The following is a 20669-nucleotide window of genomic DNA, read 5'->3' as shown; positions in this document are numbered from 1 at the left end:
ACCCGGGGCTCTGGCCTTTTTCCTGTGGATTCTCTTCCTCCCTGTCCCTGTGGTGTGGTGGCCTAGGGCGATTTATCCTCCCCAAGCCTTGGTTTCCTTGATAGAAACTGGGGAATAATCTTACCTGCATGGCAAGTATGTGAGGGTTGGAGCTGATGTGTCAAGTGGCTCTGCTTCACTATGTCACAGTATTCATGTCCTATGTACAACCCCTTACCCCGGGCTGTGACTGTGGTCTCTCTTCTCCCACCCCAGTCTGAGGACGAATGCGCACTCGATTTGGACCTCGTGACTGATTTGATTCTGCACATCGATGCCCATGGGGAACCAGGTGGGTGCTTCGCCTCTGACCTGTGCCCATCCCACTCCCATTTGCCTGAGCAAGCAGCTCATGCCTGCAGGACCCTTTTACAGGTGGGATCCTGTGCTTCCTGCCCGGTTGGCAGGAGATCAAAGGAGTGCAGCAACGCCTCCAGGAAGCCCTGGGCATGCACGAGAGCAAGTACCTCATCCTGCCAGGTGAGCATTGTGTGTAGTAGTGATGGGCCCTCAAAAACCAGGCTTGCCCTCTGTCCTGGGGACAGACCCAACTGGGACTCAGGGTGCCTGGGTTACTTATCACTGGGTATATTATTTATCAGGGTCTCAGTTTCATCAAAATGGGGTTGTAATCCTTGCCCTACCGTCATCCCAGGGAGTGGTTTTGGCGGGAGCACTGTTCATAACCAGTCTGTGTCTTGCTGCCCACCAGTGCACTCCAACATCCCCATGATGGACCAGAAGGCCATATTCCAGCAGCCTCCAGTTGGGGTGCGCAAGATTGTCTTGGCTACCAATATTGCTGAGACCTCTATCACAGTCAATGACATTGTACATGTAGTGGACAGCGGTCTGCACAAGGAGGAACGCTACGACCTGAAGACCAAGGTGGCATCTATCTCCTAGGCCCAGCCAACCCTGGGGGAAGGACTCCAAGTTTCTAGGTGGCCCCTAGCCTAGATCCACTTTAGACCTGCTGTGAGTGTGTCTCAAGAAGGCCACACTTGTGGGGTCTCAGTGTCCTTGTTTTGGGGGGTCTATTAAGGGGTTATTTGAGGAGTGGGGAAGCAACGAGGAAGGCCTGTGGCTTGTGTGTCACTGCTCACCTTCCCACAGGTGTCCTGCCTGGAGACTGTGTGGGTGTCAAGAGCAAATGTGATCCAGCGCCGTGGCCGTGCAGGTCGCTGCCAGTCAGGCTTTGCCTACCACTTGTTCCCACGGAGCCGGCTGGAGAAGATGGTCCCTTTCCAAGTGCCGGAGATCCTGCGCACGCCTCTTGAGAACCTGGTGCTGCAAGCCAAGATCCACATGCCTGAGAAAACGGTGCAGCAGGGGCAGGGCTGGGCAAGGGCTGGCCTCAGGAACAAGCAGGTGGGAAGTAGGCTTATGGTGGGCTCTGGCTTGCTCTTGTAGGCAGTGGAGTTCCTCTCCAAGGCTGTGGACAGTCCAAACATTAAGGCAGTAGATGAGGCCGTGATCTTGCTCCAGGAGATTGGTAAGTGGGGACTGAGCTGGGCTGGGCCAGGCTGGGGTGTGGAGTGGCTCTCTAGGGTTGACTGACAGCTGAGCTGTTGCAGGGGTGCTGGACCAGCGGGAGTACCTGACCACCCTGGGGCAGCGCCTGGCCCACATTTCCACTGACCCCCGGCTGGCCAAGGCCATAGTTCTAGCTGCCATCTTCCGTTGCCTGCACCCTCTTCTGGTGGTTGTTTCCTGCCTTACTCGGGACCCCTTCAGCAGCAGCCTGCAGAACCGGGCAGAGGTGGACAAGGTCAGACCCAGCCCTTCCCATAGCCCTCTGGCTCTCCTGTCCAGCTCTCCATCACCTCCTGTCCAGAAGTGGCCCCCTCTAGCCCTTCCCATGACGCTGGTATCCTTGCCTCCCCTCCCCTCCCAGGTGAAGGCACTGTTGAGCCATGACAGCGGCAGTGACCACCTGGCCTTTGTGCGGGCTGTAGCTGGTTGGGAGGAGGTGCTGCGTTGGCAGGACCGCAGCTCCCGTGAGAACTACCTAGAAGAGAACCTGCTGTACGCACCCAGCCTGCGCTTCATCCACGGTCAGCCGGGCGCACTTGGTCTCCTGAGCCCCTGCTGCCCCCTCCCACACACACTGAACAGTCATCCCTGAGCCTTGTGACTAGGGGGCCCTGGGTTCACTCCACACTTTGCCTCCCCAGGACTCATCAAGCAGTTCTCAGAGAACATTTACGAGGCTTTCCTGGTGGGGAAGCCCTCAGACTGCACCTTGGCCTCTGCCCAGTGCAACGAGTACAGTGAAGAGGAGGAGCTGGTGAAGGGTGTGCTGATGGCCGGTCTCTACCCTAACCTCATCCAGGTGCTGCCTCCAGGAGTGGGAGGTGACCAAGTGTAGCCTCCTCCCCCATCCCCAGCTCAGCCCCACCCATCTTTTCCTCCATCCCTGCAGGTGAGGCAGGGCAAGGTGACTCGGCAGGGGAAGTTCAAGCCCAACAGTGTCACATACAGGACCAAATCAGGAAACATCCTGTTGCACAAGTCTACCATTAACAGGTGGGGGGCAGGCAGGACTGGATGGGACAGCTGGGAAGGACCAGAGGGGTGGCTTCACCTAGCTCTATATTCCCTAGGGAGGCCACACGGTTACGGAGCCGATGGCTGACGTACTTTATGGCCGTCAAATCCAATGGTACCGTCTTCGTCCGGGACTCCTCCCAGGTGCACCCACTAGCTGTGCTGCTCCTGACTGATGGGGATGTCCACGTCCGTGGTGGGTACCTGTAGACTCCCATTCCACTGCTCTGTCTCTTCAGGGGCCTGGCCTCACCTCAGCTCCCCACCATCTTTTTCCTTCCCCCAGATGATGGGCGCCGGGCCACCATTTCACTGAGTGACAGTGACCTGCTGCGGCTGGAGGGTGACTCTCGCACTGTGCGGCTACTGAGGGAGCTGCGCAGGGCCCTGGGCCGCATGGTGGAGCGGAGCCTGCGCAGCGAGCTGGCTGCACTTCCACCCGGTGTGCAGGAGGAGCACGGGCAGCTGCTGGCACTGGTGGTAGAGCTGCTTCGAGGACCCTGTGGCAGCTTTGATGTGCGCAAGACAGCAGATGACTGAGCCCCGCTTCCATTGGGGCTGTGTACAGAGTGCAAATGTTTATTTAAAATAAAGTTCTATTTATCCCTTGTGAGTATTGCTACCCGCCAGGGGCTCCTCTCTCAGGACCTCAGCACCTTGGGCCATGGTTCCACAAGCCAGGTGGAAAAATGGAGGTGCAGGAGGGACAGACAGAGATGTTTATTGCTGGGGGACAGGGCCAGCTGTGGCCCCAAGTCTTAGGAGAGGAAGGGGTTTAGAACTGCCTGCCCCCCATCTCCAATAGTTTGAACCACCAGTGCTATCAGCCAGCTTGAACTGCTTGGGCTAGTGCAGGTCTTTGGGGCACAACTACTCCTGCAGGTACCTGCACCATGGGGAGCCTGTCAAAACTGTCGTTGTCCTTGTAGGTTTTGGACAGCAAATGTGGAGCAGCCCCTTCCCAGGCAGACGGTAGGGAGACAGTTCCACAGGTAGCTAAGGTCCACTTGGACCTTGATCCTGGAGTTGTGTGTCAGCCCTGCCACAAGCACAGCTGGCACTTTCCTTTGATCACATCCACAAATGCATAGATGAGGGTGCTGGGTGCTGAGGTCGTCAAAACAATGCATAGCACACACCAGTCCCTCAGTGCAAGGGGATGGGAGTGATGAGCAGTCATAGACACAGGCAGTGGAGACAAATCAAGACATAGAAGCAGCACAGGGCCTGCATAAAGGGACATCAGGCAGCTTTATTTACTCTTGAAATCATTACAACAGAACCACAGGTGGACACAGGTAATGGCTGAGCCATAATTGAGTACAGAAGTATCCCACCCGCAAACGTAGTACATGTCACATGGGCCACTGGTCCCCACCTGTCAGGCCAGCCTTTCCAGGTGCTGTGACATGGGACCCATCAAGGAAACTGTGACCAACCTCTAAGAACACTGACCACTCCCTGCTGCCCACCTAGAGAGCTCTCATTGGGTTATCTCCCTCCTGACCCTTGGCCAAAGGAGTGAAAGGACCCAGAGCCTACTGTCAACCTCAGCATCCTTGTGGCCCCAGGATCAACACAGACGGCAGCAGGTACCTTTTTGCCCATTGCTCTCACCCCTGCCACATCTCTTTACTCCCAACCCCCATTGCTTCATTCTCCCCAAATTGATCTTGCCCATTCCTCCTACTGACAAAACACCGGTGTGCCCTGATGTCCCTGGCATGGTTGAAATATTCAGCAGTCAGTCACTGGGGAAGAAAGCCAGTACCCTCTGGCTCAGGTAGCACTTTTTCCAAGGCTCCTACAATTTCTGGGTGTGTGCTGGGGGAACTGGGGATATGGTGTCAAGCCTCCCCAAGAAAACTGCTACCTCAGAAATGGGGAAGAAAGACCCATCAGGACCAGGGACACCCTCCCTCTACATGGAGATCAAGTCTGAACCAAAGTAAATACCCCTACCTTCTCCAGCTCCAAGGGACACCAGGAGCAGAGGGGCAGAGAAAGGAGAGCCTCAGGGGCCACGTCTGAGCAGCTTCCTCAGAGGCAAATCTGCGCAGCAGAAAATGCCCCTGTAGAGAAGTGCTCGAAAACTCCCAGGCCATTTCACTACAAACTTATGTTTTAATCCTTTATTAGAAACCATGCAAACTTTAATACAAAAAATACAAGTGCAATAAGAATTTTTGTGTCAATACAATTCCCGGGATTTCTCATCATTGCAGCCATCCCAAAACCAGGCCTGGCTGGGATACCCCTCAGCAGGCTGGCCTCATTCCTCCCCATCCAGGCTATAAGTAAGTGGGATGGCCTCAGTCTTATGCCTTTTATTTTTAAATTTCCAGACCTGATTCCCCACCATCCACTTGAGTTCTGGACATCGCAGGCTCCCCTGGACATGGGGGGTCGAGTGTCCTAGCCCTGCAGGTACAGGTCTGAAGGATTTTGACCTCCATGGCCCTTTCCTGTTTCTCCAGCCCTGGCCTTGTATCCCAGGCCTGACCACCAGATCCCAAGGAATATAACAGAGATGCCAAAACCAGCATCTTGGTTAGAAAAGAAAAGCAGCATACACACAAAATGCCAAAACAACCAGTCCACACTCTGACCAGCCCCTAGTGTGCCTGACCTGTTCATCAGGCCACAGCCCTGCACCTCACTTCCTTGCCCACGCCATCACCAGGGCTCCAAGCTGCACAGAGCAGGACAGCCCCCACTGCCTGACATCCTCCTGGGTGGAGGCTTAAGGATCTCCCCTCCCTATTTCCTTTAACACCTACTGCGGACTTTCATTTAGACATGGCTTCAACCTGCAAAACTATTTCACCAGTTTTTAGGTTATTAGGAAAAAAAAAAAAAAGGATAAAATAAGAAAAAGAAAAGTGTGACAGCAGCTAGGCAGGTATGGTGAGCAGCGGGGATGGGCAGCACTGACCGCTAACTAACTTGGGTGGGGCAGCAAGGGGGGCCTGGGACCACCTGCATGATGGGGCACCATTGTGGGGTCAAAGGGAGAGGCAGTGGCTTAGCGGGCTCCAGGGGACAGTCAGTGCCTGGTCATCACACGGAATCCACCTCCACGCTTTCCTCCAGGTTGATGCAGGCAGGAAGGAGTGAATGTCAGTTTCTCTTGGGTTTGGTCCAAAAAACCCAAACAAAGAGGAGGTTAGAATCCAGTTTCCCCCTCCTAGACCCCACAAAATCCCAACTTAGCCTTATCCATCCCATTCCCCTCCCAACCTTTTCCACACAGCAGTGGTGCAATGATGGGATGGGAACAGAACAGGGAGCCGCCCAGGCAGGGAGTGGAAGGAGGTGTGGGAGCAGGGCTGCTGCTGCCCTGGGCGAGCAAGGCAGGGGAGGGAGGGCCTGGAGGGCTGCCCAGCACCCAAGCGCTCACAGGACTAGAGGACAGCCCGGGAAAGGGAGCCAAGGGCCCAGGAACCCGAGATGGGGCCGCCAGGGAAGTGAGGGGGGCGGGAGACAATGTCGGCCCCGTGGTCGGTGCGGGCCCTGGCATTTGCCCGGAACGTCAGCCTGTAGGTCTCAATCTGCAGTGACACGGGAGGAGGGAAGGGAGAGGGGAACGGGCAAGACAAGAAGGGGAACACAGGGGAGATGGAAGACGAGACCAGAATGTCATCATTAGATGCCTGGAAAATAAAAGGTTACTTCGTTAAAATTTAGGCCACATTCTAGTCAAAAAAGAAAGGAGCTTCAATTTGCGGCCAGTGGCAGGGCCCCTGGCTGGCCCTCAAGCTGAGCCCAGCCACTTACTTGTCTCCTGGATCTGGGTGTCCAAGGTCTGGGCCTCCCTTTGGTCACCACCCCCTGACAGGGTGGTGTGGCCACTGAGGCTACTGGCTGAAGTGGGGGCGCCAGCTTCAGGCGCTGCCTCAGAGATGGTGGGCTCCTCCCCTGCAGGGGGGCCCGGACACGGAGGGGCCTCGCTGCCACCGCCCTCAGTCTACAATGAAACAGTTGGGGAGACAGTGCAGGGTCAGTCTGGGAGGGAGTGGGATGGGGGGATGGTGGTGGGATTTACATGTAGCCCCACCCCTGCTGCCCTGGCACCCACTGGCTCAAGGTGCAGTCACCTGGAGAATTTGAACCAGGCAGTGTCTGCCCCTCCCCCCACCGCCACTCATGAGATCCACTCCAGAGACTCTGGAGCAGCTGGGCTAGTGTCACATGCTGGGAGCTGCTCTGTGAAACACAAAGCTTTGTGAAGCCTTTCTGCAGTGAGAGGTGCCAGGCTTCCTAACAAGGCTGGTGCCAAATAAAAAGTAGCTATGACAAGCCTGAAGAGCAACCTCAAGATGCTGCGCCTGGACCTAGTTGGGAAGCGAGGGTGCTGCAGGCTGGGTGCACAGCTTCTCGAGGGGTGCAGATGGCCACTCTGACCCCCCATGCTGCAGACCGCCCCCTGAACATAGCATGTGCTCAGAGAGGGGTCCTCAGTAATTTGCACAGCACCCCTGCCCACTCATCTATCTGGTCACTGAGGTCTTCCCTGTGTTGGGCACTGTTCTGGGGCCAAGGGGCCTAGAGGGCTTCTTGGGAGGAGAAGGACATCTGGGGGACACTGAACATTCAGTGTGAGTAGAGCAAAGAACAGTGGTGAACTGGAATGCCTGTGTCCCAAAATGCCCAGAATGTTACCGTGGACACTCCACAGTGGTTTTAAATCAGAATAGTGAAAGAAATAGGCCTCTGTATTAGAAAAATAATTCCAGAAATAATAAAGGGAGATAATGTGAATAAAGAAAAGAACACAGGACTAGGGGTCAGAAAAGCCCCGGTGTGAATCCTGGTCTGCTCTTGCTTGCTGTGTGGCCTCAGACAAGTGACTAAATCTAAGTTAACGCCCCATTGAGAGAGAATCGATTCAGAAAGACTAAAGAATGGCATCCTCACATGGTGTGGGGGACACAAACAGGGACCCCAAAAATATTCATGCAAGCCAATCAGGGCTTAAATCTGAGCACCAACAGAGGATAGGACAAAAGGCTGGGTGGGGACTGACTAGCACAGGGTGAGCAGATGCAGGAGGGAAGGCCCAGAGCAGCGGCTCCTGCCCCCTGCCTTGCTTGCCTTTCCCTGAGCAGCTGCAGCTATCCTCATGCTTGTAATTCTGCAAGATGCTGCCCCTATGGGTCCCCCCCTTCCTGCCAATGACATGGGAAAAGGACAGACAGCATCCTGGCACACAAAGGGTCTCAGTACTGTGGAAGGAGGGAGGGAGGAGAGAGGAGAGGGAGGGAAGGGAGGAGAGGCCCAGCCAGTCCTGAGCATGGGAAGCTCTGCCACTCGAGCTCTCTCCCAGAGCCCCAGGTGGGGCAGGCCACGGCAGGCCCTCCGGATGCAGTGTCCAGAGGCAATGCCGAGCCTGCTGTCACTGGTAGCTGAAAATGTGCTATCCTGCTCCCAGGCTGGGAATGGAGCCCAACATGGAGCAGGTACCTACATTGTCCTCCTCCATGAGACAGCTGGGGAGAGCTGTGTGTGCAGAACTGCCACTTGCCTTGTGGTGATCTTGGCCCTGACTCAGTCCCACTGAAAATGGCAGGGATGGGCTTGTGAAGTGAGGGCCATGGCTCTCAGGAGCAAGGTTCTGCCTCTTGCTGCCAGGTGAGAGGTGGCTAGGCTGGGGCCTCTTCACCTATCCTGCCTCAATCAGGACTGATGATGGACGATGGAAAACAGCAATGGTGTGAGTAAAGACATGACTCCTGAAGAGACTGAGGGGCGGTGACAGACACCTACCTGGCCAGGGCCTTGACCCTAGCTGTAGTCCCCACCCCTCCCCAGCTGTGTCCCCCTGGTGACCCACTCGCTACCTTCACAGCACCTCCTGCAGGCAGGTGGCCCACGTTATCGAGGGATCCCACCTTTGCCTGGGCCTTCTCTTTGAAGTTCAACTTCTGACTTTCAATCTTGACATCTCCTCCACCTGGAACCAAAAAGAAATTGGTCACTAAGGGTGGCAGAAACACCCCTATAGGCAAAGCCAGGAGCCTGGAACAGTAATCTGAACTTGGCCAAGGACTGGCTATGTGCCCAATCTAGAATTGGGGAAAATGTGACCTGCTTCCTGGTGGCTCTAAGGACGAATGAGGAGACACAGTGAACATGCTTATCAAAAAAGGGCTAGTGCTATCAAAGTGAGGCTAAGACAATCTCTCCAGCCTGCCAGTAGGGAAACCCCCACAGAGAAGGAAAGCCATCCTTCCCACCAGCCCAGGCCAGAGCCTGCACAGCTGCTGAGCAGGCTTGGGCAGATCTGGGGTGCAGAGCACAGCCTCCAGGGCGAACCCTCTACATGTACCTAGGTGAACGACTGCATCTGATTCTCTTGGCAGTGTGACAACACCCTCTAGCTAACCAGGCCATGTAGTGTTGTGTTTCTCAGGCACAGCCAGCCTCCCTGAATTCTCATAAATGCCCTGTCAAGGTCACAACTCTTGTTTCACAGCTACTAAAACTGATGCTGGAGAAGAGAGTGACTAGCCCAAAGTCACCACCAAGGTAGTGACTGACAGGCACAGGATGTGAATATCATTTGTCCGAGCCCTTTAACAGAATCACACTGTAGTGAAATGAAGGAGAGAGTGGCCTCAGGACTGTGAGTTGAGGAAGGGCAGACATGAACCAAGCCAGCCCTCAGGCTGGGATGGACAGGGAAGGTGACCTGTACCCAAAGGTAAGGTTCAGAGTTCACTGGCCAGAGCATGGCCACGAGATCAAGGGAAGGGTGCAGGGTAGACTGCCCTCACTGGGCACCCAGCACCCCACCCCCTGGCCCAGCAGCTTGGCTTCCCTCTGAGCCCTTCCCTACTCTTCCATCTCCTCTCAGCTCCCGTCACAAACCTCAACACCTGGCTTATGGCTGAATTCTGCAGGTGTCCCACACACTCGGCCCTGGCAAAAACTACACCTCAAATTACTTAGTGTCATTAGGGAAGGAGGTATCTCACAAGAGTGGAGTTTCCAGATTAAAAATAAAAAGGTTAGTTAAAGACCAAACTGTTCTGATCTTTTAAAATGGAACACATTCTAAAATGTATCCTACTCGTTGCCAAGACAAGAAGGGAGTTTTCTTTGCCTTCACCTAATTGGCTTGTGGTGGCTGACCTTCTGAGACACCAAATCTGCCAGACAGTGTGCCTACTGCTGCAGTGAGACTTCTCTACCCCCAAATCTGTTGCAGACCTGGGAAGCAGGACACACGAGGCTGTCAGGGCAACAGCCAAGGCAAGAGCCCAGGCTCTGCTCTGAGGTCTCTGGGGGGACACTGGACCAACTGTGTTGCTGAAAGGAAAGTGCATGGCTTCAGTTGCAAGATTCATGTCCTCGTACCCAGGCAGCATTACTGAATGCCGCTCATTCTCCTGCCAGGGCTAGTGGTTGATGCTTTACTGCTTGGGAACATCCTTTGCTCCTGAATCTGCCAGGTAAGTCCCGACCACCACTCTTTACAGACCTCCTTCAGTATTAGCTCCTGGAATGTTTATCTGGGAGGCTGATCCAGGTTCTCAGCCGACAGTGAATCTCTCCCTTAGGTCCAGGTCAACAGTGCCATGTGCACAGCAGGTGCTCAAGAGAATGCCTGTGCAAACAGCAGCCTTTACAAACTGTTCCTCCTCGAACTGAGGGGCCAGCACCTAACTCCTCCTCCCTGACAGGGACTGAGGACTATACTGTGTCCTGGGTGGGAAGTGGCTCCCTGAATATTGATGGCGGGATAAAGGCACAGGGACAAAACCCTCCCCAGTCAGAGGGCTGCCCAGCTGGCCTGTGACAGGAACATCAGGTTCCGGGAGTCCCGGGGGCAAGGGAGGTGCCACTCACCTGGCTTGTGCTTGATGTTAGCCTTGGATCCACACTTGGAGGAGACCTTAGAGATGTCCACTTTCTTGTTCTGAATCTGAACCTGAGGAGGAGAACATGAAGAAATTACTGCCTCACAGAGAAGGTATATTGTCAGGGCCAAACCCATGCTACCTTTGTAATCTTCTCCATGTTCAATTTTTTTCTCTCTCTCTGTAAGCCCCTATATACTAGTCAGTTCAAGGTCAGGATCACCTCCCAAAGTGCTTAAAAGAGCCCTTGATCCACCTGGCTCTGCTCTTTACTTCTGACCCCACCTCCAGCCAGGCCAAACCACTGCCTCCTACGCATGCGCAGGCCTCCCATCCAGACCCTGTCCTATACCCTCCAGACAGTTATCTCATTTTTCCTGGTCCAGAAACCAACATCAAGGCTCTCCTGAAATGTCCCTTTTGTTCTGCCTCAAAATCTTATACATCAAGTCCTTTCACAGAGAATCCTGTAGTAACATTTTGACATATCTCCTTCCAGTTCTTTTCAGTGCATTTTCCCTCGTGGCTGACAGCACAGCCATTATGTGTGTGCATGTGTGTGTGTGTATATAATTTTGTATTCCCACTTACTTCATATTATATTCATTTTACCATTAAGATGGTAAATACAAAGCAAAGGCCGCATAATAATCAATCTATCCTATAATATCCTATATAAATCTAACCATATTCCTAATACTGAACATTTAGGTCACTTCCAATGTTTCACTACTGTTAACATGGCAGCAATGAGTATCTTTGTGACTATAAAATTCATTGCAGCTCTGATAACTCCCTCAGGCAAGATGCACAGAAGTTCAATTACCTGGTCAAAGATTCATAGCTTTAAGGTTCTTAATGCTAAACTGCTTTCCAGAAATGCAACAATAATTGATACCTCCACTTTCTGTGTTTCTGTCTCACCATATCCTTCCAGCACTGGATATTCTTACTAAAGAAAAAAACTTGCTAATTTTCTTTTTTTGTGGCTGGCTGGTAAGAGGATCCCAATCTTTGACTTTGGTGTTATAACGCCTTGCTCTAACCAACTGAGCAACTGGCAAGCCCTAACCCTTGTTACTTTGTAATAGAAAAATGCTTCACTCTGGTCGCTTTGGTTATTAAGGATAACTCTTCGCGTTCTTATGAATGTGTGACACGCACCCTCCCCTTCCCCCGAGTATGCTCTCTTTCCAGCATCCAGTGGAAAGCACTGTTGGGCACAATGGTATGTCTCCCCCTAAGTCCTGTCCCTAACAGCCCGCAGCTCTACATCTGCAGTGACTATGCCCCTTCTGCTTTTTTCCTCCCTACAGGCCTCCCCATAGGGCCTTTCGTTTAGCTGACATTCTTTCCATGTTTGGTGAATAATCAAAAGGATGAACTGCCTTACAAGATTATTCACCCAAAATGAATCACGGTACACATATGCCTTGGAGTTTGAGACTCTCTACTTGGTCCTGCTTTTAAATTAGCCAACAGATTTTCATCAATGTCTGTCCTGTAGGAGCCTGGAAAAACAACTGGATACCAGGACTGATGACATGTCTTTAAATCAAGAAACATTATCTATAGACACGAGTGCTCTCTGGGTTCCCGGATGGGGACCTCAGGGTTCCTGTGAGTGGCCCAGCTCTGCTTTGGTACTGTGGAAGTCTGGCTTTCCAACACAATCAACTCCTTCATGCAGTGGCCCCTGTGAACAGGTGTCACAGCGTTCTAGTGGGGTTTAACCACAATCTGTTAAACAGCTAGCCCCATTCTTGGGCCTTGTCTTCCTTCCTTCAGTATCAGGAAATGTGGTCTCCGCTCTACCATATTACAAGAGGACAGATGTGGTGTCTTCTATATTTTCATATTTCCACCCACAGCCCAAGGACAGGAACATTTAACTACCCACAATTGTCAGCTCACCTGGGTCACTCTCACTCCTGCTTCCAAAGCAATGCTCATGCTGTTCCCTAACCTAACAAGTCCATTACATTCTCCTCTCTTCAAGGCACAGCTCAAAGCCTGCCTCTCCAAAGCCTTGGAAGGCTCTAGCTTCAGTCCATCTCTTCCTCCCATCATCTCTTGAAGGGTACCATCATGAACTGTACAGTAATTGCTTCACATGTCCAATAATCACTTACAGAGTAGCTACTATTGTGAAAACACACAGCCTCTACTCTGTCTCACCTTTCTAAAAGGCTACAGTTTTCCCTGGACAGGCATAAGTTTTTTGTTTTCTCTTCAATCCATAGATCATTCCACAGATATTTATGGGTATCTCCAACATGGAAGAAGTTTATGATACATTACAGAGGCCTCCTAAACATGAGGATAGTTCATAAAGTTTGTGGAAGGGCTGGCCCATGGCTCACTTGGGAGAGTGCGGTGCTGACAACACCAAGGCCATGGGTTCAGATCCCTATATAGGGATGGCTGGTTGGCTCACTTGGGAGAGTGTGGTGCTGACAACATCAAGTCAAGGGTTAAGATCCCCTTACTGGACATCTTTAAAAAAAAAAAAAAAAGGTCGTGGAAAAATAGGATTAAAAGATAATACAAATCTTTCCATGAACTTTTTGAAGTACCCTCTTATGTACTGATGGGAAGGAGAACTCACCAGTTACAGAGTTGGTGGTCAAACCACTGTAAATGCTTTATCTGGGGTTAGAACAAGGTATTTGGTTTATAATTTGTCAGTGGCAGAAATGGCCAATTCAAGAAGAGAGAGCCATAAAGGCCTCATCCATAATCACCCCCACCGCCCCTGTTCTTGTTGCTCATAGGGAGAACAGAGGAAAGTGTACTTTTCCTAGTCAAATATCTGGCAGTTACTTAAACCACCCACCATGTGTCCTGAAGTAATGGTGACAAGCTCATCTTACACCATCCGTGAGCAGTTAACAGAGGCTGACAGTGTTCCACACTTGCAGCCTCCATTTCTTTACCTTTTGCCTAGTCCTCAATTAAAGAGTTGAAGAGGGGAAGTTTCGCTTTACGGATGTACTGCAGCTAATGAATGGACAAGGAATGCTAGACCGAGAGGCTAACCACGGTGCACCTCTACTGAACTCATGGGTCTAGGTATTTGCCTTGGCTTGAATGTAACCCCAAAATGTAATCCCCAGTGTAACTGTTGAGGGTGGGAGATCCTATTACGATAACTGAAAGGTAGGGCCTTGAAGACATGATTAGATTGTAAGACCATACTGTAGTGAATGGATTAAAGATGGTGGTCAGGGCCGTGGATCTGAGGGCTTTAAAAAAAGAGTGAATGAGGAGGTTACTCTCTCTGCTCTGCTATTTCACAGTGTGATACCCTGATATTGCTGTCACTGTTGCAAAAAATTTTATTTTCTTTCTAAATTACCCAGTTCCAGGTATTTTGTTATAAGCAACAGAAACGGACTAATACAGTATTCATTGCCAAGACCACAAAAAGAGAGACAACCAGAAGAATGAGATACGAATATGCCTCCTGATAGAAAAAAAACGCACTACCTATTAAAATCTTGCCAAAACGTGGGAGGAAAATTCAACCTGAATCAATTTAAAGAAAATTAAGGGACAAAGGAATATATTAAATGAAACCATGTGGTTTATAATCAGTACAATTCAGATTCCAGGACAAACTATTCAGTTTACTCATCAAAGAAAATTACTAGAAAAAAAAGACGGAGGGGGAACCTGTAGAGTAAAAGGAACAAGATTAAAAGAATAGATTCTATATTATATATATGTATAATTATTACCATTATTAGTATGCAACGTTAATACACATGAATAGAGGTATCAATCTATGTATATATAATATATATAAAATATATATTTTTAAAGAGTCCTTATCTCTGTTTTGTTTTTTGGCATCTGGCCGGTATGGGGATCCAAACCCGTGACCTTGGTGTTCCCAGCACCATGCTCTCCCAAGTGAGCTAACTGGCCAGCCTACTCCTTATCTTTTAAACTTATATACTAAAACATTTTCAGATGAATGATATACCTAGCACTGGCTTCAAAATAATTGGGGTGCAAGGGTTTGGATCTCTGTACTGGCCAGCTGTTGAACAAAACAATTAGGGTGGGCATATATAGATAATCCAAGATTGGCCACGTAGACAGTAAATGAAGCTGGGTAAATGGTACATCAAGTTAATTTTACTATTTTTTTTACTTATGTAAGTTTGAAAATTTTCACAACAAAAAGTTTTAGAAAGCTTAAGTGAGCCCCAGTCATTTAACGAGGCCCACTACCTCTAAGATAGAGCTCTCCCTCCTGAGGCTAGTATGTGGAGGACTCTACAATCTGCTTCCAGACAATTCCCCCCACTTTTCTTTCTTCCCTTGGTCACCTGCCTCCACTCTAGGGAATCATGTGCTGCTTCTCTAGCCTAGGGTGTGTGCCCACTTCATAGGCTGGCCCAAACGTCTCCTTCTCAGTGAAACCTGCCAGGCAGAAACGTGCCCGTCTCTGCATGGTCCTCTTCTTGGCACACAACCAACCATGCCATCCAGTGCACCTTGCTCTGCTAGTGTGTTCATACAGGCTGCCCCAGTGGTCTGTGAGGACCTGCAGGCCTTTTGCACATACCAAAATATGCTGTTGAAAGGAGCTACCAACAGGTCCCATTACACATATTTACACAAAATCTTTACATTACATTACACAAAATCTTAACTGGGACATGGCACAGAAGAAGCTGCTACACTTGACAAATTAACACATCACTCCTTTCTCTCCCCTGATATCCTTCTGGCCCTCGTATGTGTATGTGGGGGGCATTTTTGGAGCACTACCTGGGATCCTGCTCCAAGCCTCTCATCCTAATGGTTAATAGCAGAATTTCTAAATGTGGGTATGCGTGTGTATGTGTTTTTGGGTGGGGGGTGGGTGTGTAATGTTCTGTCTGCATAGCGGGCCCACTACTTTTAAACTGCATGTTTACTGTGGTATCCTTTGGAGGGGCTGATGGAGGGTATGGAAGGAAGTAAAGCACCTCAGTCCAGGCTGTGGTCAGCTGCTGTTTACCCTCATCTTCCCACCTGGAAACTGCTCACAAGTGGTTTCCTAGTGCTCTCTGTTTAAGGAAGCCTCCTAAAATCAAAATGCTTTTACAAAAGTACATTCATCCTAAAAGAAAATCTCATTTGAAGTCATGTATAGGCAGTGTGGAAAGATCATAGCAGATGATGGGTAAATGACTCTTTTCAAAAGACACACACATACACACACCCCAATTCCCTCGGAATTCCTGTCCACCTTCTGTTTTCATCCAGGCCAAAGATGTGACAGGAAAAGCTAGGATTAGTGCCATGGGACCTCCCAGGCTGAATCTTTATCACCTTCATCACACCACCTCAAAAGTTTCACGCACTTCAGCTATTCCCATGCCAGGTCGGTAATGTCTGGCCAATTACCAAGCTGGTCAAGCACACTCTAAGTACAAAGGCTGCTGTTTCTGCCCAGGCCAGGAAGAGCCCCCAGTGAGGAGATGACTATGAAGGAGCAGGAAGGGGGAAGGAACACTCTCCAGCTGCCTTCTTCACAACAGAACTGCTGGGGTGAGAGCTGTTCGTAGGCCATGGGCAGAACGGCACAACCATCTTAGGAGCAGGGGAACAGAGTCTGAAAATGAAAAGGGTAAGCGGAGCAGGACTTAGTCCAGCTCAGGTCAGTATGGAGAAGGAACCAAACGAATGCAGGAGAAACTGAGATAGGATGGGCTCTCTCCCTCAGGTTGGAAGAGAGGCAGTGAGCGCAAGGGCTGTGGGTGACAACTCCCCAACATGCCCCTGGCACAACTCTGTAGATTCCCAACTGCCTGGGCTCTATCACAGGGACAAGTGGAAAACACACTGGGTGTTCTTTACATACTAAGTGACAATCATATTTTGCCCTGTCTCCCCACAGACTGAACCTCCCTGTGAGCTGGAATCACCTATGTCTTCAACACAGATTGTAGAGCTGGCACAGAGCAGCAGCATGATAAAAGAAGGATGTTAGGATGGAAGAGGGAAAGGAACAAAAATAAACGGAGGGAAAGAGGACTAAAAAAGGAAGAAGGAATTAGAAAAGAAGAAAATAGAGAAAAGAGAATAGAAAGCGAAAAGGGAGAAGAAGGTAGGGAGAAAAAAGGAGAAAAAATAGAAAGGAAAAAAAGGAGAGAGAAGGAGAGTAACAAAGATAAAAGAAAAAGCAGAAAAAAAGAAAAATGTTGATTATAATGATTCCCTCATTTTATAATGACAAAGATTTGAGGATGGACTTTGGAAAGATGTGGCCATCTGCCTCAGGGTAGAGACCTGCACAGTGCACATGGGCATGCAGACAGACATATGCATCCCAGGAATGGATGCAAGACGGGCAACAGGCCTCCTGCTGACCACTCACTGACCACAGTCTAGGTCTCTGACATAGCTGCAGGAAAACCCAAAACCTCCCACCGCATGGATGAAAAGATACCAGGTGGGTGTCAGAAGGGTGCTGTTTAGGGGCTCACCAGAAACACACACAGTTTATACACATTTGAGCACTGAGGTTTGCCCTCACTTCTCTAGTCTGCTACTTAGAGAAAGCCCCAGCCCAGAGCACTGTGGTCCTGTCTGCAGGGGCAGGTAGCCCTCTACCCAGTGCACCCCACAGTGGGCTATGCCTCAGATGCCCACTGGCCAGAGCTTATACTTACATTACCACCTCCAGGGACATGCTTAATATTGTCCTTGGAACCACACTTGGACTGAATATGGCTGTAGCTCACTTTTTTGGAGACTATCTGGACCTGGAGTGTTAGAGAACAGAAAAAACAACACAAAGGGAGAGGGCTGGTTAGAACCGACACAGGGCAGGCAGTGAGTCCACACATGATTGCAATGACCAACAAAGAGTGCTGTTAAACCTCCGCCCCTTCCTTTGGCAGAACAGGTGTGGAAAAGCACAGGAAAAGGAATTTGAAAGAACAAGAAGGGGAGGGAAAACATGAACAAACACAACAACAGAAGTAGATGTTGCAAAAGCACCACATGGCTGTCACCACAGTTCCTTGGGGGCTGGGCTATAGTTCACGAGGCCCAGACTGCAGCAGGCCTGATGCCCACCCAGGCATGGCTCCACCTTCTTGTCCTGCTCACTCCCCAAGAGCTGGGCATAGTGTCCTTGGCTCCTCTCTGTAAGGTTCCTGATTATCTGGACCTGTCCTCACCCAAGGAGGGCAATTCCGTTAAATCTGGAGCCTGGAATTGCTGCAAGCCAGACCCACACTTAGAAGCAAAGGCTGCTCTGAGAAGCACTGGGCAGCTGGCTAACAACAGAGATCTGATACTAACAGGAAGGAAGGGACATTGCTCATATACAAATGTAAATAGACACAGAATCTTGGACACAAGGGGGAGCACAGGCTGCAGCCTCAGCAGCTTCCATACTTAGCCCATTTGTCTCAAGGGCTCAAAAAGCACAGTACAAGAGAGGTTTAGGACTAGACTTATTTATTATTTTTTTTTAAAGATGACCGGTAAGGGGATCTTAACCCATGACTTGGTGTTGTCAGCACCACGCTCTCTGAAGTGAGCTAACTGCCATCCCCTATATAGGGATCCAAACCTGTGGCCTTGGTGTTATCAGCACCACACTCTCCCAAGTGAGCCACTAGACTTATTTTTGATTTGAGGGTAAAACATCTTTTTGCATCCGCCTTATCCTGCGCCCTATGAGTTTCATGTGCAAAGAGAACAGGCCCTACGCAGGGCTACAGTGAAACTCCATCCTGGAGACACATTTACATCGTATTGTAGATGAATGGCTTCCCTCTGGAATTCTGCAACACTAAGGGTTTGGAACAAAGAATTCTTTTTGGACCTTCCCAAGAAGGAATAGTTGCTAGCTAGCTTCCTTCCTTCATTACAGAGCCAAAGGCTCTTTGCAAATGATGCAGTCCCCAGACTAAAGAACTCTACAGAGTACAGAAATTCACCCTGACAAATTCCAATCCATACACCTCATTGTACCTTGTCATTTCTTGCCTTTTTCATAACTTGAATGATGAATAATTGTTTAGCAAACTACTTCCTAATGAGCCCTGTCTGAATGCAGAGACCAATGGGACCTCTAGTAGTCACCCAGAAGCCACAGTGCTGTCGCCTTCACCTCCCCTACTGTACGAGTTCGTCAGGTTGACACTTACCATCCTGGTCCCTAACGGCTGCAGCTCAGGCTTCTCTGGCAGCCCTTGGCCAGAGAGGCCCACCTACCTGCCACAGCTAAAGGAGGAAGGTGTCCCACAGCAGGTAGGAGGGCCCAGTTCCAGGGGAGGCAAAGGGAAAGAACCTAGAGCTTAGGTGGACCTCTGCCCTCCAGCTGATGTTACATTTCCTCTAAGTGGGTTCCACGGGGAACGAGCATCTTAACTTTCATTTAAGAGGTGACCTCTTATAGGTGACAAATGATGCTATCTCCATACTCATGCAGCATTAGGTGAGGGACTTTCTAGCTCCAGTTAAAGCACAGGGGCTCCAGGGTTCCAAGTGCTGGAAGCTTACCACTGCCAGGTCTTACTGAGGAAGAAGCTGGGTGCACCGTGTGTCTGTGTGCATAGCAGGTGTGTTTCAGATCAAGTGAAGGAAGTCACAAAGTTTTTGGATATGTTTTATCCAGCTGAATAAATAGTCCCCAAAGGGCTAATGGGCTCCCAACTCTGTCATCAAATACAGAGAAGGGAACATGGGAGAGAAGTAGAAACTAGTTAAGGACAGGAAAAAAGTACAATAGAAGGGAAAGTGACTGGAAGAAATATCTTCTCATCTTTTACCTTCCAGAGATAAGTCTAAATAAAACTCACTTTCCCAGCAGGCGGTTTCTGTGCACTCGCAATTGGGCCGGCTGTTTTAGTAACTGCATTAGGTTCAGGCTTTCCAGCTGAAGCAGCTGCCTCTGTTTTTTTCTCTACTTTGGCCTGGATAGAGATAGAGGGAGGGCAAGTTTCAAACCAAGAGAGTAAGAACCCAAATGTCAAGAAGGGAAGGCTGTAGGGGACTCGAATCCAGGCCAGGCCACCAGGCAGAAGCAGGTTACCCTTGCTCGTACGAAAAAACACACATCTCCCAGGGTTGACCAAGCCAGAGATCCCCAAGTAGAGGACCACTGGGAGAACAGCTGCAGACTCAAGACTTGAGATACAAGGAAGAGATTAAGTTCCGTTTTACAGGAAAAGGTACAGAGAAAGGCTAATAGGGCCAAACTAGTGATTCTCTTCTGAGTGGACGTTGGGATTATCATTTTCAAATCACAGTGCCCTCCTGCTCAAATGTTCTGATATGCCCCAAGCAAGGTGCCATGGTCACAGAGAACTACTATTGGTGATGGGAAGTATCATACTCTTCAGGTATGCTGGAACAGAAAATAAGTCAATCACTAGAGCAAGTTACTCAATTCTCCTCCAAGATCTCCTGCAACTTTTGCACCATGAAAGCATAAGAAGAGCAAAGAGAGGTGGGGATGGGCCACCAGCAGCACAGCCCCACAGGCTTGTCTAGGTATGCGAGGGCCACCATCCCTCACAGAAGGCAACGTTAAGCTCTTATCCCAGATGGATCTCACTTTGCCACCAGTGTCTTCCAACTGTACCAGGATTCTGTCTCATTTTTGTCCCTCCTCAATGTTTTAACAGCTTTGGACTGAAGCAATATAAGTATCCTATTCTGGGCGGTGGTTGTGGTGGTTTAGTGCTGTAGGAGGTAAGATGGCTTATCTCCTATAAATGAGGTAGGAAATAAGCTGGTTAGTACTCCCGGGACTTTTGCCACCACCTCTTTCACACACTGAGTCCCTATGGTTGCTAACAGTTAACAAATAATTCTGGGACTCACACAACCAGAAATCCTTAAAGTGAAGCGCTGCTGTGGCCTGACGTGCCTTTCTCTGTCACTATATCTAATGCAGTCCTGTTGAGAAAAAAGCCAGAGGCTTGCAGCACAACTCATCCTGGCCATAAGAGAACACAGTCCTCTTTTAGACAGACACCCCACTCAGGTCATGGGTTGTGGAACTAAGAGGGGTTCCACCTTCTGCCTATCCCAACACTCATGATGTAGAGTAAGAATGATGCAAAGTTGGGTTCATGTCCAGTATCTTTCATCCTCTCAGAGTCTCTGAGGCCTCCTCTGTTTCTTTTGTAAGACAGAAGAATCCCTTTACTTCCAAACAAAAATGCAAACCCAAACTCCAACATACAGAACAGAAGC

General features: G+C 50.0%; 2 protein-coding genes across 20 annotated transcripts in view; one reads left to right on the top strand and one right to left on the bottom strand.

The window, feature by feature from the left end:
- Positions 1 to 3202, top strand: part of DHX30 (DEAH (Asp-Glu-Ala-His) box helicase 30) — a 37042-nt gene extending 33840 nt beyond the window's left edge. For all 4 annotated transcript variants that reach the window (XM_008580636.1, XM_008580637.1, XM_008580638.1 and 1 more), the window contains 11 exons: positions 256 to 331; positions 415 to 519; positions 752 to 927; positions 1156 to 1362; positions 1453 to 1534; positions 1617 to 1810; positions 1937 to 2096; positions 2217 to 2374; positions 2465 to 2568; positions 2646 to 2785; positions 2876 to 3202. In XM_008580636.1, coding sequence (XP_008578858.1) covers positions 256 to 331; positions 415 to 519; positions 752 to 927; positions 1156 to 1362; positions 1453 to 1534; positions 1617 to 1810; positions 1937 to 2096; positions 2217 to 2374; positions 2465 to 2568; positions 2646 to 2785; positions 2876 to 3129 — 1656 coding nt within the window. In that variant the 3' untranslated portion in view covers positions 3130 to 3202. The remainder of the gene's footprint in view (positions 1 to 255; positions 332 to 414; positions 520 to 751; positions 928 to 1155; positions 1363 to 1452; positions 1535 to 1616; positions 1811 to 1936; positions 2097 to 2216; positions 2375 to 2464; positions 2569 to 2645; positions 2786 to 2875) is intronic.
- Positions 3203 to 5056: 1854 nt separating this feature from the next.
- MAP4 (microtubule-associated protein 4) overlaps positions 5057 to 20669 on the bottom strand; it is a 119038-nt gene continuing 103425 nt past the window's right edge. For 7 of the 16 annotated variants that reach the window (XM_008580617.1, XM_008580622.1, XM_008580628.1 and 4 more), the window contains 6 exons: positions 19268 to 19381; positions 17123 to 17215; positions 10441 to 10522; positions 8430 to 8542; positions 6367 to 6556; positions 6053 to 6242 (listed from right to left, as the gene is read on the bottom strand). In XM_008580617.1, the coding sequence (XP_008578839.1) occupies positions 6235 to 6242; positions 6367 to 6556; positions 8430 to 8542; positions 10441 to 10522; positions 17123 to 17215; positions 19268 to 19381 (600 nt within the window). In that variant the 3' untranslated portion in view covers positions 6053 to 6234. Of the gene's footprint in view, positions 6243 to 6366; positions 6557 to 8429; positions 8543 to 10440; positions 10523 to 17122; positions 17216 to 19267; positions 19382 to 20669 lie in introns of all 16 variants that reach the window. The other 9 variants (XM_008580627.1, XM_008580633.1, XM_008580618.1 and 6 more) reach the window with 8 other exon arrangements.

Source organism: Galeopterus variegatus, unplaced genomic scaffold (assembly GCF_000696425.1).
Source record: "Galeopterus variegatus unplaced genomic scaffold, G_variegatus-3.0.2 Scaffold2134, whole genome shotgun sequence".
Classification (NCBI taxonomy): domain Eukaryota; kingdom Metazoa; phylum Chordata; class Mammalia; order Dermoptera; family Cynocephalidae; genus Galeopterus; species Galeopterus variegatus.
Note: the sequence above shows the minus strand (reverse complement) of the source record. Positions and strands in the feature narration are given on the sequence as shown.